Raw genomic sequence first — 19,895 nt, forward strand, 5'->3', positions numbered from 1 at the left:
CTATGTCCCCTAGCCTGGGGCTTGTTATAGGACTTCCTGCAGTGGGAGCCTGAAAAGTGAACTAGGACTAGGTTTTTGACTTCCACTTATTTGCTGATGAATAGGAGTCAACAAGGTGAAACATAATAGCACAGATTACAGGAAATACTCAAGGCTTTGGGCCTTGAATTTGGATATGCACTGCACTCTGATTCAAAGCAAAAACATCCTTGGGATCTTTGTTTGGATGAAGTCGGCAAAATAGTCCTGGCTTCCAATACTGGTGAAACTGAATTTCCCCATAAGTCTTCCTGCTCCAAACTATAGATTCTTATTTCATTTGTGGCAATAGCATTAAAAACAATGATGAGTCTTATTAAGGAAATATTACCACAAATAAATTAAAAGGGCAAACAGTCTTTAAACATTCACTAAAATGTTTTAGGAAACTTCAAGTATCATACTTGTAAAATTCCTATGCGGAAAGCATTTCCATGGGGAGGCGGGGGCACAAAATACAAATGATGCAATGTGGAAAGTCTCCAATTTCCAGCACATAACTATGTTCTGTTTGAGAACTATGTTCTCAAACCTTTGTTCCTCCAGCTCTACCTCAGCCAGCAGTAGGTCTCCTGCTCCCTCAGACATCTCTCTCCTTTCTATCCGGGAGCACCTGTGTGATGCCTCCCTCTCTTGCTCCTTTCAAATTGCTTCTTAAAACCTACCTTTCTTCATGAAGCCTTTGGCACAATGCCTTAGTCCTCGTACCCTACTGTAACTAAGCTCATAACTGAAACATTAGCATATTCTTCCTCCTGCCTCCATTTCCCTCTTCTTCCTCTGTAGTCATCCTTGTGACACTATTTAGAGCACTTCAGGGCATGGGACATGTCATCTTGTTCTTTATAAGGCACATGTACATGAACGGTGCAAACAACAGCAGCAATACATAACAGTAGTATGACCTACACAGCAATGATCTGGAGTGTCTCTTATTGCTTATGAAGTCCCCTTACCAAGCTGCACTAAATGTCCATTCTGCATGTTCTGAACAATTTTCTAGGATGCAGCAGTGTAGGGAAGCTGGCGGCGGCCTGTATGCGGCCGACACTGTGGACCGCTGTCCCTGCCCCCCACGTCTGATGTCAGATGCAGGGGCCCGGCTAGCCACGCCCCCGCATCTGACGTCAGACGCGAGAGACATGGTCTCCCTCCCAAACGAGGCCACACAGCCCCGTTTGAAAGGGAGATCGGCCCACGCTGCATTGGGCAACGGGGCTGGAGAGACTCTCCCTGCCAATGCAGTGCAGGCCGATCTCTGCGCAGGCATGGCCCTGTTTGGGAGGGAGATCAATTGGTCTTGCTGCCAACATGGTGGGGGGCTTTAGGGCAGGGAGAGTCACTCTGGCCATGCTGCCCAATGCAGTGCGGGCTGATCTCCCTTCCAAATGGGGCTGTGCGGCCCCATATGGGACCAAAATAATGCCCCCTGCATCAGACATCCAATGCAGTGTGCGTGTCTGGGGCCGTGCTCACAGCCCCTGATTGGTGGTGGCCCGGGTTCTTTGAATGCATTCACCCAATGGTGGGTTAGCCCCTGCTAGGATGGTTTTAGAACCATGCTTAGGAGGATTATGTCAACCAACACATTTGGTTGTCGTAATTGAAATTGTTAAGTGTTTAGAGATAGAAGATGCACAAAGATTGCTAGTGGTACCCACACATGGCATCTTGCTTTGTCTTCTCCTTTCACAGGTCAGCCAAAGTTCAAATGTTAAGATTATTTGGTATACTAGCTGCATTTCAATACATGAATACTAAACTCTGTCAGTGAGCCCTGCTTAAACTTGCTCTGTCAGTAGCCAGTTCAACTACTTCTAATGATCATTGTGAGTGTTGCGCTCTCATTTTTCATCTATAGATATCCCACAGCAAGGCAATTATAATAAAAATCCATCCTTGCTCTAGGGATATGCAAACCGGTTCAATGTCAAACTGGTTCAACATCAAACTGGTTCCAATCGATGGCTCGATGTTGAGCTGAACCCCTCACCTCTGGTTCAGCTCAACATCAGACTGGACCCCCGACCGTTCGGGGGGGGATCATGAGCTTTTTTGATACTTACCCCCTTTGGGGGGCTTTTCCGAGGCCACAGAGGGAGTCTCCAGAGGTCCCTACTCCCCTGCCGGCCTCCATTATGGCTCAAATTGCCATGTTTGTGTGGTCTTTGGCCCATTCTGGGCCTCACCCCTGTGGCGGCGGCCATTTTGGAGGCCACCACGCATGCGCAATGGGCCTCTGCCTGGCTGGATCATGACAATATAATTTTAACAATCAAAACAGTGGTTAAAATAGCAGCATACATATACATTTTAAAAGATAGCCAGTGTATGTCAGTAAACAGATCTGATTATTGCAGTTTTGAATATTTGCAAGAAGTGTCAGCTTGGAAGTTATAAGAATGAGTATATTTCCAAAAAGAATGCAGCATATTAAAGTTGTCAATTACTGTCTCAAGCAAAAAATCAGCTTTGTTTTACCTTCTGGCATCATTGTGGTAAGAAGAAGGCAGAGTATGTGTCATTCTAATGGCTCTAGGTGTTGGAGGAGGGGAGGTTTCACATTTTATTGTCGCTTTGTCTTCATGTCCATCTTCATCAACTATTGCAATCTACACATAAACCAGTTCCATGTAATTCAGCTTAAGAACCAGAACCAGCATTGCTAATAAGAAATAATTTATGTGTGCAACACACAAACATATTCAGAATTCATTGAACTTTCTATGCTACTTTAAGGCTTACTTAATCCTAACTCGGAGTAGATTTTTTTACACACATGCAGGACTTCCTACTCCCAAGTAGTCCCATAATAATTTAACATTTCACTCCAGGGGAGTGCACCGGTGACCCCCACATCCCAAGCATGGTGCCGTTTGCCATGCACAAATCACTGAGAATGTGAGTCACTAACAAAGAAAAATGGACATTTTCAAACTCCACACCAATGAGGATGCATACTTCAACATTTCAGTTCTCAGCATTTCACCCAAGAACACAGATTGTCTCACTGTGCATTCTATAGGCCAGTTGCCCACAATTAACACATCTTTTGCTTGGTTTCTTGTCACCTGGCCTGGGCACAAACTTCCTGGGTACACACAATGTCTCCTGTTCATCCAAGCTAAACACAGATGACAGTCTGTGTCATCTTTGTGAATGTGGTTGCATCTCTGGGAGTATGTCTGGATTGTTGTGTCTCAGAGTGCCTACACAGTTTGCTCAGGAGGGGCTCTGCCAGCTATGCACTGGGAAAAACATTATTCCTGACCACAATTATCTGAGGGCAGGTTCAGATGAACATTGCTCTGCACATGTGAGAGCATCAGGTCTGCGGCGAGAACGCACCTGCCCTGATACCACTGATGAATACACCAATGCACTCTTGGCACATCCTTAAATCGCATGAGAGGAATGCTAATCTGAATCACCCCTCTACATGTGCTTCAACAAGGTTTTGGAGTGCATGTAGAGGGGTGATTCACCTGAAGCAACCCCAAGTTTTGTCCCATGGCTGTACACATTGCTGCATAACATGCAGGTCTACTTGTCTTTGTTGCATCCTCCAGCTTGCTTCTAAAGGCCAACATATCCTGCCAGTGGGTAGGATATTTTTCCATTACAGCATCACCATATTTTCAAACCATACTTCTTTGACTTGCTTGGCATGTGCTGCCAGCAGGAACAGTGCCTCAGAAACCTAATAGATGCTCATCAACTGTTAGGTCAGACCCAGGAATGTAGCTGTGCGGCAGCTCCTGCACAAACAAGGTTCAGATTCCTCTAATGGTTGCCAGCTTGGCAATCACTCTTCTCTCTTGTCATGTGGCTTTGTCATCAAACCTTAAATTACTTGTGATGTCCTAAAATCATCTCAGCTGCATCATGGCACAGAAATAGAAGGGTCCCAAATGTACTACCCACAGTCCCTGAAGCACTTTCCTGATTGGCATGAAACACACCAGCCAGGACTAGCAGGCTAAGATACGCTTATGGTTCTGTTAGGTCAAGGTGTTTCCATTGGAACATAGGAAGCTACTACTGAGGAAGCCTACTACTGAGCATAGGAAGCCTACTACTGAGTCAGACTGTTGGTCCATCTAGAGCAGTACTGTCTACTCTGACTTACAGTGGCTCTCCAGGATTCCAGTATTTGGATTCCTCCCTCAGGGGGTTCAGGATGGTTCACACACACACACACACACACACACACACACACACACACACACACACTACAGGGGTGGGGGGAGTTGCTTTACTCACTGCCTCCTTCCGCTGGGCTAAATTTATCTTGATCTGGCTTCTCACCAGAGGACCCTAACCCCACCTCACCACTGTGCAGTGGGCAAGTGATAGATTGGTTGTAGACCACCGTGTGTCATTTCTGGTTCTCATGTAACCCATTATCTCGTTACTTTCACTGGCAGGTGAGTGAAATTCAGCACACTGTTCAGTGTCACACATTCCATCTCTACATCTCCTCTCTCCAGCTGGAACCAAGCTCCAAGCCCACCCCCTGCCCCCTTTCTGGGCTGTATCCTACTATGAGAAATGGGAAAAGACCAGAGATGTACTGTGAATTGTTGATCCACTGATGCCATACTTACTGAAGCTAACATGTTGTTGTGGTTGCTTCTGTTGTAATCCTTTTGGCTTTGTTCTGCTGGCTTAAATCCCTGCTTCTGTGAGGCCAGATGTTTCCAAATGCTTTACTTGTTCTAAACACTAGGTCTGACATTGTGGGGGGACTTGGTTTCACCTGCTCTAACCCGAGAGCATAGAACTATGCAGTGCCTCAGACTTGTTCTGAGATACTATCATCATTAAGGGAAACAAAACTGAAGTTTCCAAAGAGAAAACGGGTGTTCTCCCATAGCCTAAAGGGCTTAACATATGGATGGGACAGAAACCACCCCACCACAGAAAGCCCATTCATTTGGGGTAGTTTTCTACCATGTGCCATATTTTTATTAATAACATAAAAATCATAACTGATGAGGGGGTATACTTGTGGATATATCATATACCAGAGGGTAGGTAAGAGTTTGACAACAAGAACATAGATGGGAGTGCAGTGGTTTGCTTGTTTATGCACCTTTATGCAGCTGGGGATGGAAATCAACCCCAAAATAACCATGTACACCACTCTGAGCTCCTCAGAGGAAGAGCGGGATATAAATGTAATTAAAAATAATATTTTTTAAAAAAATCCGGATGAGGGTTAAAAATTACTACCTAAATAACTATTCCTAATATGATAGTAACAGAACAAAAATGCCAAGGAGACTTCCAGAAGTCATCCTGACCCTCCAATTGGCCATTCAAGTCCCATTTTCCTCAGGCAATATGTAGGTAGTTTTGTATAAATCCCAAACAGGACAGCAACCAGTCTCAGTCTCTCACACACGGTTTTTGTGACAGTAAAGCACACAAGCTGAAGCTTTCACAATAGTGCACTAAAAATATACATAAATATACCTTTCTCCGATGCTTCCTGAGATCACTTGGCTGAAATTGATGACAAAGAAAGAATAAAGGACAATTAAATTTAATTACAGTAAAATATTTTGGCCAACATTCAGACTAACCCTGCACTGATGCACCATGATTTCCGGTCACACAAGTAAGAGTGTGTGTGTGTGTGTGTGTGTGTGTGTGTGAGAGAGAGAGAGAGAGAGAGAGAGAGAGAGAGAGAGAGAGAGAGAGAGAGTGTGTGTGTGTGTGGGGGGGGGAGAGATTTCTGGTGATCATCCTTTCCCTCTGCAGCCAGCTGTGGTTCCTGAAACTATGTCTCTGAGGTAGAGAATCTTCAGGGACATAGTTTCAGGAGCCACAGCTGGCTGCAAAGGGAAGGGAGGATAGTTGAAAATCGTGTTTCACCCCCTTGTAGGATGGAATACCCTGGTGTGTCAACACAGGGTTAGTCTGGATGTCAGCCACTGATACCATATTTATTTCCATTTTACACAACAGCAGAATATAGCACTAGATATAATAATTGCAATTCTAGTTTGTGAAGTTTCCAGAACTTCTGTTGGATGTAACTGCAAACCAGGGTTTACTGAATACCAGGAAAATGCTAATGAGATGCATGTGGCGAAGAGGCAAAAAGCATGTGAGTACCTTGTTCATATAATGTCAAGCCATGGGCATGTAATGTCAAGCCATGGCGTGTTACATCAGGAACTGATCCTGTATCAGTCTAGAGAGATAAGGCTACCAGCACTGCGATACTTCTTGGGATGTTGCTCAAGGGGTCATCATCAGCCCTGTCTCTCCCTGTTCCCAAATCAATTCTTATTAATGGCTACTGTAGTAACACAGTACAGCAGCATCCTAGATAGTCATATCTAAGATGCCTCTTTAGTGCAAGCACTTACAGATTTTCATGTCAGTAATGGCTTTCTTGAGTACCTACTTGAAAAGAATTTTTTAAAGAAAAGTCTTATCTCAGCAGTGAAGAACTGGTTCCAGTACCTTAATTATTTATACAAAATACAGTAAATAATAAAACAGTAACAGTGGCAATTAGTCCACTGTTATAAGCTTTTTGTGCTTTGTGTTAAGAGCTAACAAGATTTTACTACACTTACAAAGATAATAATAGGTGGATAAATAAATGAATAGGAAAATAAACATGTAATGAAAAATAATCCAATTTAGAGAAGTCCATGGCTATTAAACTAAACAAAGGACTCAGCACAAAGCTGTATTTGTGTGTTTCCTTACCAATGTCATGACACCCATCCGATCCATCTCCCGGGCTGGGCTTCGGGGAGTGAGTTTGGGAGTTGAGTGCCCACTAGGAGGAGATGAGCTTGCAAGTGAGGAGGCTGTAATTGATCCAGTTATAGATGTACCAGGATGTACCCTGGCCAAATTTAAGCCTTCTAGGCTCACGCTGGCCACTCTGTTTTCTATTTCTTCAGCACGCAATTCTGTTGATTCTTTTTCCTCTTGAATTAATCTATGACAAACATTGGGAGACAGCAGAAATAAATATCCAATGTCAAGTTACATCAAATTCTGTACAACTGCAAAGAAAAATTGAACCTATAAATAAAATATAGGTTCAGACATCAAGCAAAACCATGGTTTATTTTAACGAAGGTTTATTTAACAAAACTGGATTGGTACCACAATCACCAAATTTTAGTTTGTTTCACCATATTAAGATTTTGTTTGATTGGTTGGTTCCTGTTCCTTTTCCCTACTTCCCATGATCTAGGCTTGTCCATGCACTAGCAAGAAACAGATACTGAAATGAACCAAGATCAAACCACAACTGCAGAGTCAGACATCACAACACAAGACCATGATTAGGACAAATAAACCAAACTTCAAACCTTAAGTTCCGATTGTGGTTTGACTGCCCAAAATAAACCACAGTTTGTTGACTGGCATGAGTTCAGACATATAAACCAATCAGCCAACAAACCATGGTTCCACATGATATCTGAACCTGCCCACAATATATTATGGTGGAGCTGAAGCAGTGAGGCAGATGACTAGAACACAAGTGGAGGAAGTCTCGGCATGAATCTGATAGATTGCAACACAGAGCTCATTTGAGGATCTATGCTCTGGCAGTGCAGACAGCAAAGAAGCGGTTCTTCTCTGCCTGCATTGCTTCTGCAAATTCACGTCCAGAAATTGAGTTGTCTAGGGTTGTGATTGGGGCTAGATCATGCCCCCTCTGCCTTGAATTTGAATCTGGAACCATCCGTCACTCTCTGTGATAGGTTTAACACCTTTTTTTTTTGCAGATAAAATACCTTGTATTCGTGCTGAACTAGACTCCACGGTTACTGCAGCGTCTATCATAGAGGTGCCCAGCAACTCCTCTTGTATGATTGAACTGGATCATTTTCAGTTTGTTACTTCTGATGATGTGGACAAACTACTTCGGACTGTATGCCCTACCGCTTGGAGACTATTGCTCTGAAAAGCGAGAGCTGAAGTGTGGGGTTCCACAAGGCTCCATACTGTTTCCAATGCTTTTTAACATCTACATGAAACCGCTGGGAGAGATCATCAGGAAGTTTGGTCTGGGATGCTATCAATATGCTGATGACACCCAGATCTATTTCTCCATACCAACTTCATTAGGAAATGGCATGACCCCCCTCAGTGCCTGCCTGGAGGTGATACTGGGCTGCATGAGGGATAACAGACTGAAGTTAATTCCAAGCAAGACAGAGGTACTGTATGGGGTCGGGATCCAAGAGATGGCTTAGATCTGCCTGTTCTGGATGGGGTTACACTTCCTCTAAAAGACCAGGTTCGTAGTCTGGGAGTGCTCCTGGATCCCAAACTCTCCCTGGTCTCTCAGGTTGTGGCCAGGAGTGCTTTTTATCTGCTTCGGCTGATATGCCAGATATGTCCATTCTTGGAGATTAGTGACCTTAAAACAGTAGTACATATGCTGGTAACCTCTAGGCTTGGTAACCAATAGGCTTGGTAACCTCTAATGCACTCTATGTGGGGCTGCCTTTGTACGTAGTTTGGAAACTACAATTGGTACAGAATGCAGCAGCCAGACTGGTCTCTGGGTTTACCCGAAGCGACCATATAACACCAATTCTAAAAGAACTGCACTGGCTGCCGATGGGTTTCCAAACAAAATACAAAGTGCTAGTTATTACCTATAAGGCCCTTAACGGCTTAGGTCCAGGGTATTTAAGAAAGCACCTTCTCTGTCGTGAACCCTGTCACCTATTAAGACCATCTGGAGAGGTCCGACTACGGGTGCCCCAATCTTGTTTGTTGGCAACTCGGACCCGGGCCTTTTCTGTGACTGCCCCAGGGCTTTGGAACGCGCTCCCTGCTAAAATAAGAGCATCTCCTTCTCTGCTTGCTTTTAGGAGGACCCTGAAGACGCACCTGTTTTCCCAGGCCTTCAACTGAGATTGTATTTTAAAATTTTAATGTGTTTTTATCTATAATTTTTATCTTTTTATGAATTTTAAATGTGTTATATTATATGTTTTAATTTTGTAAACCACCTAGAGATTTTTATACTAGGCGGTATATAAATTCAACAAACAAACAAACAAACAAACAAACGAGGTAACTAATGAAGCTCCCCACAATCAGTAAGAAGAGCTTCTGGCGTGTCTGCAGGGGGAGCAGGCTTAGCCCGCTCTCCCCACAGACGATCGAAGTGCAGCCCTGGGTGGCCAGATCAGCAACCCACACAACTGCTGGCTCCGTCATGGAGCCGGTGGGGCTGCAGGGATCGGGGGCATGCAAGCACGCAGCGCATCCTGGAGAGACCCCCGAGCCCAGGAGGCTGGCTGCAGGTTCCCAGTCAGGGTTCTACTCATGTGTCGCTGTGCATCTCAGTGACACACGAGCACAAAAATGAGGTTAATGGAGCACTTGCTCCGTTAACCTCATTTAAGGGGAGGGGAAAGTAGGTGGGCTAGCCGCATTGGGAGCACCAGGCTCGCCTGCAAGCCCGGTGGTCCCGACGATCACTAGGAAGTGGGCTAAGCTCCCTTAGCCAGCTTTGCAGTGATCGTGGGAATAGCCTCAATTTAATTATAATTATATATCTATCAGGTATACATATGATTTGGTATAATGTTATGACTACAAGCCTAAAAGCCAAACTACCCATGACATCTTTAGAAGCTGTGTTTAACCCAGGAGTGGACCAGAAGTGGTTCTCTGATCTTTTTTTAAAAAGGCAAAAGGGCCATGATACAGGCCAGGAGTACTGGGTATGTAATGATGGTACATAATGAGGGGGGAATTTGTCTTTCCCTCTTCACTATTTTCACCCTGATCACTACCCCTGAAGTAGTGATTTGTCTCCAAAATGGCAATTTGCAGCAAATTGCTGCTTTGAGGGCAAATTGTCCTCTCAGAAGGAATTTTCGGGGTGAAAATGCTGCAGAGGAAAATAGTGGCCCTATTTGGCTTATTTTTAAATATCAGAGGGCCATTTCTGATCTACCTCTGGGTTAAGTGCATCTTATAAATATGCATTATGCATCATGTGATTTCTAGCCTGAAACTAGAAATCACGAATCGTTATTCAAATTTTGCTGTTACCATCACCTCGCTAAATGACTCTTAGAGCCACTATGAGAGGCAGGCCATCCTCTCTCAGTCTTCTTCCTCACCCCCATAATTGCGATATAGGGTTAATAATACTGTCCTATTTTGAAGCTCTGTTGTAAGGATTATAAGACAATGTATGTAAATAATGCATATGCATAGTGATGACTACGATGTCAGGGTTTTGCCTATGACAGAAAGCCCTCTGCTTTTACCTGATTTCTTTGTTGATTGCATCCAATTGCTCTTGAAGCATCATAGCAAGAGTTTGTGCATCCGAATGTCCACTTGGTGACAAAAGGTCCATGGAGCTAAAAATCGTATCTCGATCATCATCATCAATATCAGACATTTCAGTGTCACTCTCAAATTGATGGCTGCTTAGGACTCCAATTGGTTGACTTCTGTTCCACTCATGATCTCCAAGGGACTTCACCTAATTAGAAATTGTAGATATGCATACTGTTCGACCTAGTGCAAAATGCTAATTTTCACATAAATTAAAAACTGAAGAGCTAGCAGTTTAAAACACTGTTGCTGTGATTAACACCTTTTGGATCTTCAGGCCATGTTTACAAACTCTGCTTTAATCCTTTTGTTAATTTCTCATGGCTGCACCAAGACATTTTACTGACTTGCATTTCAAACTGTTAGAAAAATACTATGGCTGACATCCAGACCAGTGTCGTGCTAACACAACAAGAGAAGTTGTAAACATTTAAGAAGTTTGTGGTGCTGTGCAGGGGCGTAACTACAATTAGGCAGGGGGAGGCCGTTGTCTTGGGGCCCCCGCATTGGGGGGGGGCCTCAGAGGCTCTCCCCCACCCATCCCTGCCCGATGAGGCTCGTCTCACTTCTCCTGCAAACCCGCCTGAGCTGCTAAAGGAGAGGGCGAAGGAGTGAGGCACAAGTAGGGACGCCGCTAAAAGAAGCGCAGGCTGGTGAAAGCACAAGGAGGGGCAGACATTGGAGCCCTTCTGTCGCCGTTTGCTGCAGAGAGCAGCTGGGGGCTGGACTTAAATAGAAGACCTCCGCGATTCCTCCGAAGGTTCCTGGCGGGGTCCGATTCCCGCTCTGCCCCCTACAGGCGTCTCTGTCCAGCAGCTCACTGGCCGCTGCTGCGCTACCGTGCGCCACGCGGGAAGAAGCCGCCCGACCCCGTAATCTTGCTCACCATCGCCCTGCTGGCCTGGACGTTGCCTCTCCGCGGGAGGATGTCACGGATCGCTAATGGGATTCAGACCCACGCGGGGCGGCCCCCCTTCCCCGCCCAGTCCCTGCTCGATCGCCTTCCTTTTCCTGCTGAAACCAACCTCTCTTGCCGTGGGACAGCAGAGCTCACGGAGGTGCCCAAAGAGCACACGAGAGGAGCCCTCCCCCATTCTTCCCCCAAGGCAACCGGGACAGGAGGAGCTGCTGCAGCTGCAGCTGCTACTTCTGCAGGGGGACGAGGGCGGGGAGGAGGAGAGAAATGTTATGTCTCCTTCGCTCCTTGTTTTCCATCCCATCAAAGCCGGGAAGGAGGGGAGGGGGTGTGATTGCATAATGCTCCCTCCGCCGAGGAAGGCTGGAGGGATGCCAGCCAGGCGCGACTCTCCAGGGGGAGATCAACAGCAGCGCTTCGCCTGCTTTCCCCGGCGTGGTGGTGGGAAAGTCTCCCCACCCACCTCGAATCCTTCTTCAGAGCACTCGCACAGCCTCCAAGACACACCACCCCCCATCTCGATCATCACCTCCTCTGGATAGCCACACAACACATGCCTTTCCTCTGTTCCTACAGCTGTAGTCTATGCCATGCCCCTACCCCTCCTCTCTGGGACGTTGCGCCCCTTTTCAGACATATCCAGTTAACCCCGCAGCAGGAAGACTCATTCATCAGCTACAGGTTTTGATTTCCTTAGCAAGCACAGAGCGCCTACCCGATCTTCCTTTTGAAGTCATTAAAAAAATTTTTCTCGGGGGGGGGGGGCATTTAAGAATCTTGTCTCAGGGCCCACTCCAACCTAGTTACGCCCCTGGTGCTGTGTGAAGCAGTGTACCAGATGTGCAACTTTGGGGTACATACAAGGCTGTACAATGTGCTAGGCAAGCTTATGAACAACCTGTTGTGTAAAGTATTGTGCAATGTGTTAACATCGTCAGTTAGTGCAATAACTAGTCTGGAACAGACTTCCTCTTTTTGTATAATGCCACTTTGTTAAATCCTTGCAGTAGCGCAACAGCATTATGCTAGCACAACACCAGTCTGGATATAGGCCCATGTAAACAACTTTCTCCATAATATCCATAACATGAAAAAAGTTAGATATACTAGGAAATTTTATTTTTGTATGGTAAAGATAATGTCTGACATCCAGACTAACCCTCTGTTGATGTACAAGGGTTTTCCATTGTGCGAGGTGGGGAGTGATTTTCAATAATCTCCCTTTTGCTCAGCAGTTACCTGAGCTTCCCAGTACTATCTCCCTGAGGGTTCTCTAGCCCTCAGGGAAACAGGTTCTCCTTGTCAACAAGAATTTCTGGCCCATCAGCAGAAAGTTATTCTGGATATTGAGCAGTAACTGGTGACCATTACTGAACTTCTTAGATTGCTTCTATTAATAGGAGCAGGACAACGTGCTTCACAAATGATATGAATTTAATATCAAAATTTCCAAAAACTATCTTTTGAATTTTTAAAAGGATGTTTAAATAATTATAAACTACACTAGAAAGCTAAGGCCATCATTATGGTCCATCTGTGGCCTGTAGTCCAGAAGATGGAAGGATCCTGAGGTAGGGCCATGCTTGGGTAAGGGCTCCTCTTCACCATGTCAGTCTTCCTCAGCTGCTGTAACAAGCCTGTCTTTATCCAGACATAATAGATTAGTATGGATAAAGCACATTAAATTTCTATTGCTTACATTAGTCCAACAAAGCAAACTGCTGTGAGCAAGCAGGTAAGCAAAAAACAATTATAAACCTTTGGTTCATCTCTCCGGATTCCCATACGGCCTCTTCTCGGTCTTCTTATCACTTTAGTAGATCTATAATCCGGTTGACTATCAACCAGTGAGCCCACAGAATACCTTAATTCTGCTGATGAATCAAGATGTGGTCTGAAAATATAATGATTTAGAAGTTACAAAGAAATGAGCAACAAAAGCAAAACTGTAAAAATCAATAATTTATCTAATAGTTTTAATATGCAGATACTACTATGAATATTTATATACCGCTTTTCAACAGAAGTTACACAGAAAAATGCTTCAAAAATTGCTCCTTGGTAGATGGAAGATCTGCAGGAGCTGAAGCGGCAAGGTAGACGACTGGAACGCAGGTGGAGGAAGTCTCGACTCGAATCCGACAGATTGCAACATAGAGCACACTTAAAGACCTATGCTCTGGCTATATGTGCAGCAAAGAAGTGTTTCTTTTCTGCCCGAATTGCTTCCGCAAATTCACATCCAGCAGAACTTTTTAGGGTTGTAAGGGGGCTAGTAGGACCCCTTGCTCCTTTGAATCAAAATTTGGATCCATCAGTTGCCCACTGTGATGCTTTTAATGAGTTTTTCGTGGACAAAATCTCTCATATTCGGGCCGATTTAGACTTCGACTCCACAGTTAGTGCAGTATCAGATGCAGAGGTATCCAGCAACTCCTCTTGTGTGGTTAAACTGGATCAGTTCCAGTTTGTGACTCCTGAGGATGTGGACAAGCTGCTTGGAGCGGTGTGTCCCACCACCTGTCTACTTGATCCTTGCCTGACATGGCTTACACTATCTGGCAGGGAGATTGTTGTGGAGGGCCTGGTGGCAATTATTAATGCCTTTCTGAGGGAGGGCAGGATGCCTCCTTGTCTTAAGGAGGCAATTATTAGACCTATTCTTAAGAACCCTACCTTGGATCCCTCAGAGTTCAATAACTACAGGCCTGTCTCCAATCTCCCATGGTTGTGTAAGGTGATTGAGAAGGTGGTGGCCTCCCAGCTCCTGGCGGTCTTGGAAGAAACTGATTATCTAGACCAGGGATTCTCAAACTTGGGTCCTCAGATGTTATTGGACTTCAACTCCCATAATCCCCAACTAAAGGCCACGGGGGCTGGGGATTATGGGAGTTGAAGTCCAATAACATCTGAGGACCCAAGTTTGAGAATCCCTGATCTAGACCCATTTCAAACTGGTTTTCGGGCGGGCTACGGGATGGAGACTGCCTTGGTCGGCCTGATGGATGATCTCCAATTAGGACTTGATGGAGGAAGTGTGGCTCTGTTGGTCTTTTTGGATCTCTCAGCGGCTTTCGATACTATCGACCATAGTATCCTTCTGGAATGTCTGAGGGAGTTGGGTGTAGGAGGCATTGCTTTGCAATGGTTCCGCTCCTATCTCTCGGGCAGATTCCAGATGGTGTCGCTTGGAGACTGTTGCTCTTCAAAACTTGAGCTTTTGTATGGGGTCCCTCAGGGCTCCATATTGTCTCCAATGCTTTTTAACATCTACATGAAACCACTGGGAGAGATCATCCGGGGATTTGGTGCTGGGTGCTATCAGTATGCTGATGACACCCAAATCTTTCTCCATGTCAACTTCATCAGGAGAAGGCATATCCTCCCTGAATGCCTGCCTGGAGGCAGTAATGGGCTGGATGAGGGATAACGAACTGAGACTGAATCCAGACAAGACGGAAGTACTTGTTGTGCGGGGTCGTTACTCGGGAAACGATATTGACCTGCCTGTTCTAGATGGGGTCACACTTCCTCAGAAGGAACAGGTACACAGTCTGGGAGTGCTTCTGGATTCACACCTCTCCCTGGTTTCTCAGGTTGAGGCAGTGGCCAGAAGCGCTTTTTATCAGCTTCGGCTGATACGCCAGCTGTGTCCGTTTCTTGAGATTGATGACCTCAGAACAGTGGTACATTTGCTGGTAACTCCAGACTTGATTACTGCAGTGTTCTCTATGTGGGGCTGCCTTTGTACGTAGTCCGGAAACTACAATTAGTACAAAACACGGTGGCCAGGTTGGTCTCCGGGTCATCTCAAAGAGACCGTATTACTCCTATATTACAGGAGTTACACTGGCTGCCAATAGGTTTCCGGGCAAAATACAAAGTGCTGGTTATAACCTATAAAGCCCTAAACAGCTTAGGCCCACGGTATTTAAGAGAACGTCTTCTTCTGCATGATCCCCATCGTCCACTGCATTCGTCAGGGGAGGCCCGTCTCTGGCTACCTTCAAGTCGGTTGGTGACCACTCAGGGACGGGCCTTCTCAGTTGTTGCTCTGAGACTTTGGAATGCGCTTCCCGCTGACATAAGACTCTCCCCATCCCTAGTGGTTTTTAAAAGAGCTCTGAAGACTCATCTTTTTAACCAGGCCTTTTAACCTTTTAATTTTTAAAATTTTAAATACTGTAAATTGTTTTTGTTTTTAGGCTGTTTTTCGGCATTTTTATTGATTTTAATGTTTTGTGTTTTTGTATTGTTTTATTATTGTGAACCGCCCTGAGACTTTGGTTTGGGGCGGTATAGAAATGTATAAAATAAAATAAAAATAAAAATAAAAATAAATAACGTAAGATGTTTCCCTGTTCCCAAAGAGCTCACAATCTAAAAAGAAACATAAGGTAGATACCAGCAAGAGCCACTGGAGGAATGCTGTGCTGGGGTTGAATAGGGACAGTTGCTTTCTTCCTGCTAAATATAAGCCTCTTTGCTCAGTTAGCAGGGGTCAGATTATAGCCTATAATCTTATTGTCATAACAAAGAAAAAAGTATAGTTGATTTCTTTATACATTATAATACAATTCTGCGATATATTTCCGCAAAAATTAAAAATAAATAATCACTTGCAATTGCATGTTTTTGAGAGGTAGAGCCCTTTCTCACAATCAGTGAGAGAAGGGCATGAGGGTGGGTGGTGCGGAAGGCTGCTTAAACTTAACTTCCCTGCAGATCCATTGCTGGGTGCGCTCCTTGTGTGCCCAGATGATCATCCTGGCACCCAGAAATCCCATAATGCATTGTGAGGATCCCCATGGCGACAGGCGTCCGCCAGTCACTGTGACAGTGCCAGGTAAAAGCAGCCAGCGCTGCACAAAATTAAAAAAAGTGGGGCTAAGGGAGTGCTGGCAGCTCTTTAGCTCCCGCAAGTACACATGTACAGCCATGAGCGGGCTTGGCTGCTTTTCCCTGGTCTTGGCTGTGTGTGTGAACAGCCTCATAGTGTGGTAGAGGATGGAGTGTTGGGAATGAACTGAAGAGACTGGATAAAATTCAGCCATGAAACTAATTAGGTGGCTTTTGGCATCATACACAGTTAGATAACCTCTCTCACAGGAACATTGCAAATTTTCTATTGGATAATCCAACAGAGTGTACATTTACAATATAAAGCAATGTGCTTTATATTTTTTCCATGTAAGCAACAATTGCAGTTCTCAAGGGCAATTTATTCCATCATCAATACAGAAACAGAGAGTTCTAGCAAACCAAGGTGCCAACAGGATTTTCAGGGTCAAGTACACTGTAAGCAGATTGGTGCCCCCCACCCACAATAGGCAAGAACTGCTACCTACACACGTGGACAAATGTGTTGGTACCCCTCCTTGAAAAAAGAACCCACAATTGTCTCTGAAATAATTTGAAACTGATAAATGTAATTGGCACCCATCATTGTTTATTCCGCATTTAACAAAAATCAGACTTTGCCTTAGAGTTTTGATGGAACAGAATATTTCAAATAATAACACAAATGAAAATGGCATGGACAAAAATGATGGGACCCTTAACCTAATATTTTGTTGCACAACCCTTAGAGGCAATCACTGCAAACAAGCGATTCCTGTAGCTCTCAATGAGACTTCTGCACCTGTCAACAGGTAGTTTGGCCCACTCTTCCTGAGCAAAATGCTCCAGTTGTGTCAGGTTTGAAGGGTGCCTTCTTCAGACTGTATGTTTCAGTTCTTTCCATAGATGTTCGATAGGATTCAAATCAGAGCTCATAGAAGCCCCCCTTCAGAATAGTCCAATGTTTTGTTCTTAGCCATTCTTGGGTGCTTTTAGCTGTGTGTTTTGGGTTGTTGTTGATATTTATTTCTCCTAGGTGTGCCTTCCAAAATGCGTCCAGCAGCCCAGCTGATTGGCTGGGCTGTGGAGGCATCTGATTGGCTGGCGCACCCAGGAGAGAGGACAATTGGACGGCGGCGTGGGCCAGGGCCGCTAGTGGGCCCGGCCTGGCAGCAATGGGTGATGTGAGGAGGCGAGGGGCGAGGCAAGGAGGAGGAGGAGGACTGGCAGAGGGGCGAGGAGGCGGCAGTGGTGGCGGGCCCCGATACTGGGGCAGAAGTTGGGGGAGGGGGGAGAGGTGGCCGGCCCCCAAAGAGGCCGGCCGCAAAGTCTGGCAAGCAGTGGGCCCGACAGGCGGCGGAGGCGGCTATCGGCGGGCCCGACAGGCGGCGGGGGCGGCACTCGGCCCGCTGGGGGCGGCGGAGGCGGCACTCGGCCCCGCCGGAGACTGGGGGGGAGAGAGGTAGCCGGCCCCAAAGAGCGCACAGATGCTCTGTGCGGGGTTGGCTTGTTATTATTATTATCCTGTTGGAGGATCCATGACCTGCGACTGAGACAGAGCTTTCTGACACTGGGCAGTACGTTTTGCTCCAGAATGTCTTGATAGTCTTGAGATTTCATTGTTTGCTGCAGACTCAAGGCACCCCATGCCAGACACAGCAAAGCAGCCCCCCAAAATAACTGAGCCTTCTCCATGTTTCACAGTAGGTATGGTGTTCTTTTCTTTGAAAGCTTCATTTTCTCGTCTGTGGACATAGAGCTGATGTGACTTGCCAAAAAGCTCCAGTTTTGTCTCATCTTTCCAAAGGACATTCTCCCAGAAGCATTGTGCTTTGTCAATATGCATTTTAGCAAATTTCAGTCTGGCTTTTTAATGTTTTTCTTTCAACAGTGGAGTCCTCCTGGGTCTTCTTCCATTGAGCCCACTGTCACTCCAAAAGGGACGGATAGTGCAATCAAACACTGATGAACCTTGACCTTGGAGTTCAGCTTGTATCTCTTTGGAAGTTGTCCTTGGCTTTTTGTCTACCATTCTCACTATCCTTCTGCCCATTCTAGGGTCGATTTTCCTCTTGCGACCGCGTCCAGGGAGGTTGGCTACAGTTCCATGGACCTTGAACTTCTTAATAATATTTGCAACTGTTTTCACAGGAACATCAACTGCTTGGAGATGGTCTTATAGCCTTTGCCTTTAACATATTTGTCTATAATTTTCTTTCTGATCTCCTCAGACAACTCTCTCCTTTGCTTTCTCTGGTCCATGTTCATTGTGGGACACACGATGATACCAAACAGCAGAGTGACTACTTTTCTCCATTTAAAAAGGCTGAATGACTGATTGCACAATTGGAGACATGTGTGATACTAATTAAAGAAAACAGGACATGGACAAGCTGCTTGAGGTGGTGCAGCCTACCACTTGTTCTCTGGATCCTTGCGGGACTTGGCTGCTTCTGTCTACCAGGGAGATTGTTGGAGGTGACCTAGTTAATATCATTAACTCATTGCTGAGGGAGGGTAGGATGCCTCCTTGTTTGAGGGAGGCAATGATCAGACCACTTCTCAAGAAGCCTTCCCTAGATCCCTCAGTGATGGATAGTTATAGGTTGGATAACTCTCTCCCTTGGTTGGATAAGGTGATTGAGATTGGATAAGGTGATTGGTTGGATAAGTTGATTGAGATTGGCTAACCTGCTCCAGGCAGTTTTGGAGAAAACTCATTATCTAGACCCATTTCAAACTGGCTTTAGAGTGGGCTATGGGGTTGAGATGGCCTTGGTCAGCCTGATGGATGACCTTTACCAGGAAATTGACAGTGGGAGTGTGACTCTGTTGGTTCTTTTGGATTTCTCAGTGGCGTTTGATACCATCAACCATGGTATCTTTCTGGATCTCCTGGGGGAGTTGGGGATAGGAGGCACTGCTTTGCAGTGGTTCTGCTTCTATCTCTCAGGCAGATTCCAGATGGTGGAGCTTGAAGATGGTTGCTCTTTGAAATGGGAGCTATTATATGGAGTCCCTCAGCGCTCAATTCTGTCACTAATGCTTTTTAACATCTTCATGAAACCTCTGCGTGAGGTCATCAGGAGATTTGGTGCAGGGTATTATCAGTATGTTGATGACAGCCAAATCTCCTCCTCCTCCTCCTCCTCCAATGGCATTCATTCTCTAAATGCCCACCTACAGGCAGTAATGGGCTGGATGAGGGATAACAAATTGAAGCTGAATCCAAGCAAGATGGAGGTGCTCATTGGGGGGGATTGGAATTTGAGGGATGAGCTAGATCTTCCTGTTCTGGATAAGGTTACACTCCCCCAGAAGGAAGAGGTACACAGCTTGGGAGTGCTCTTGGATCAGGCCTCACCCTAGTATCTCAGGTGGAGGCTATGGCCAGGAGCGCTTTCCATCAGCTTCGGCTGATTCTAGAGTTCCATCCATTCCTTGAAGAGAACGATCTCAAAACAGTGGTGCATCAGCTGGTAACCTCCAAGCTTGACTATTGCAATGCACTCTACATGGGGCTGCCTTCGTATGTAGTTCAGAAACTTCAGTTAGTTCATAAGGATGGCTCGGGGGTGTAGTTTGTAATGATGTCATCCACCCTGATTCAAGATGGTGGATGTGTTAACTATTTGAGGGGCAAGTTGGTGGAGTGCCTAACTGATTTGGACATCATAGTTTGTGACGATGTCCTCCACCCCATTCAAGATGGCAGATGTATGAACGTTTGAGGTGCAAGGGAGAACCA

General features: G+C 45.5%; 1 protein-coding gene across 22 annotated transcripts in view; it reads right to left on the minus strand.

Moving 5' to 3' along the window:
* The window catches only part of PPFIA2 (PTPRF interacting protein alpha 2), a 461,781-nt gene that overhangs the window by 99,216 nt on the left and 342,670 nt on the right, over nucleotides 1–19,895 (minus strand). For 21 of the 22 annotated variants that reach the window (XR_008307767.1, XM_053251926.1, XM_053251924.1 and 18 more), the window contains 5 exons: nucleotides 13,067–13,202; nucleotides 10,320–10,540; nucleotides 6,769–7,006; nucleotides 5,518–5,547; nucleotides 2,521–2,651 (listed from right to left, as the gene is read on the minus strand). Coding sequence is in view for 21 of the 22 variants with exons in the window: in XM_053251926.1 (XP_053107901.1) it covers nucleotides 2,521–2,651; nucleotides 5,518–5,547; nucleotides 6,769–7,006; nucleotides 10,320–10,540; nucleotides 13,067–13,202 (756 nt within the window). In the remaining variant the exon portion in view is untranslated. Of the gene's footprint in view, nucleotides 1–2,520; nucleotides 2,652–5,517; nucleotides 5,548–6,768; nucleotides 7,007–10,319; nucleotides 10,541–11,278; nucleotides 11,519–13,066; nucleotides 13,203–19,895 lie in introns of those variants that run through there. The other variant, XM_053251943.1, reaches the window with a different exon arrangement.

The sequence above is a fragment of the Hemicordylus capensis genome, chromosome 5 (assembly GCF_027244095.1).
Source record: "Hemicordylus capensis ecotype Gifberg chromosome 5, rHemCap1.1.pri, whole genome shotgun sequence".
Lineage (NCBI taxonomy): Eukaryota > Metazoa > Chordata > Lepidosauria > Squamata > Cordylidae > Hemicordylus > Hemicordylus capensis.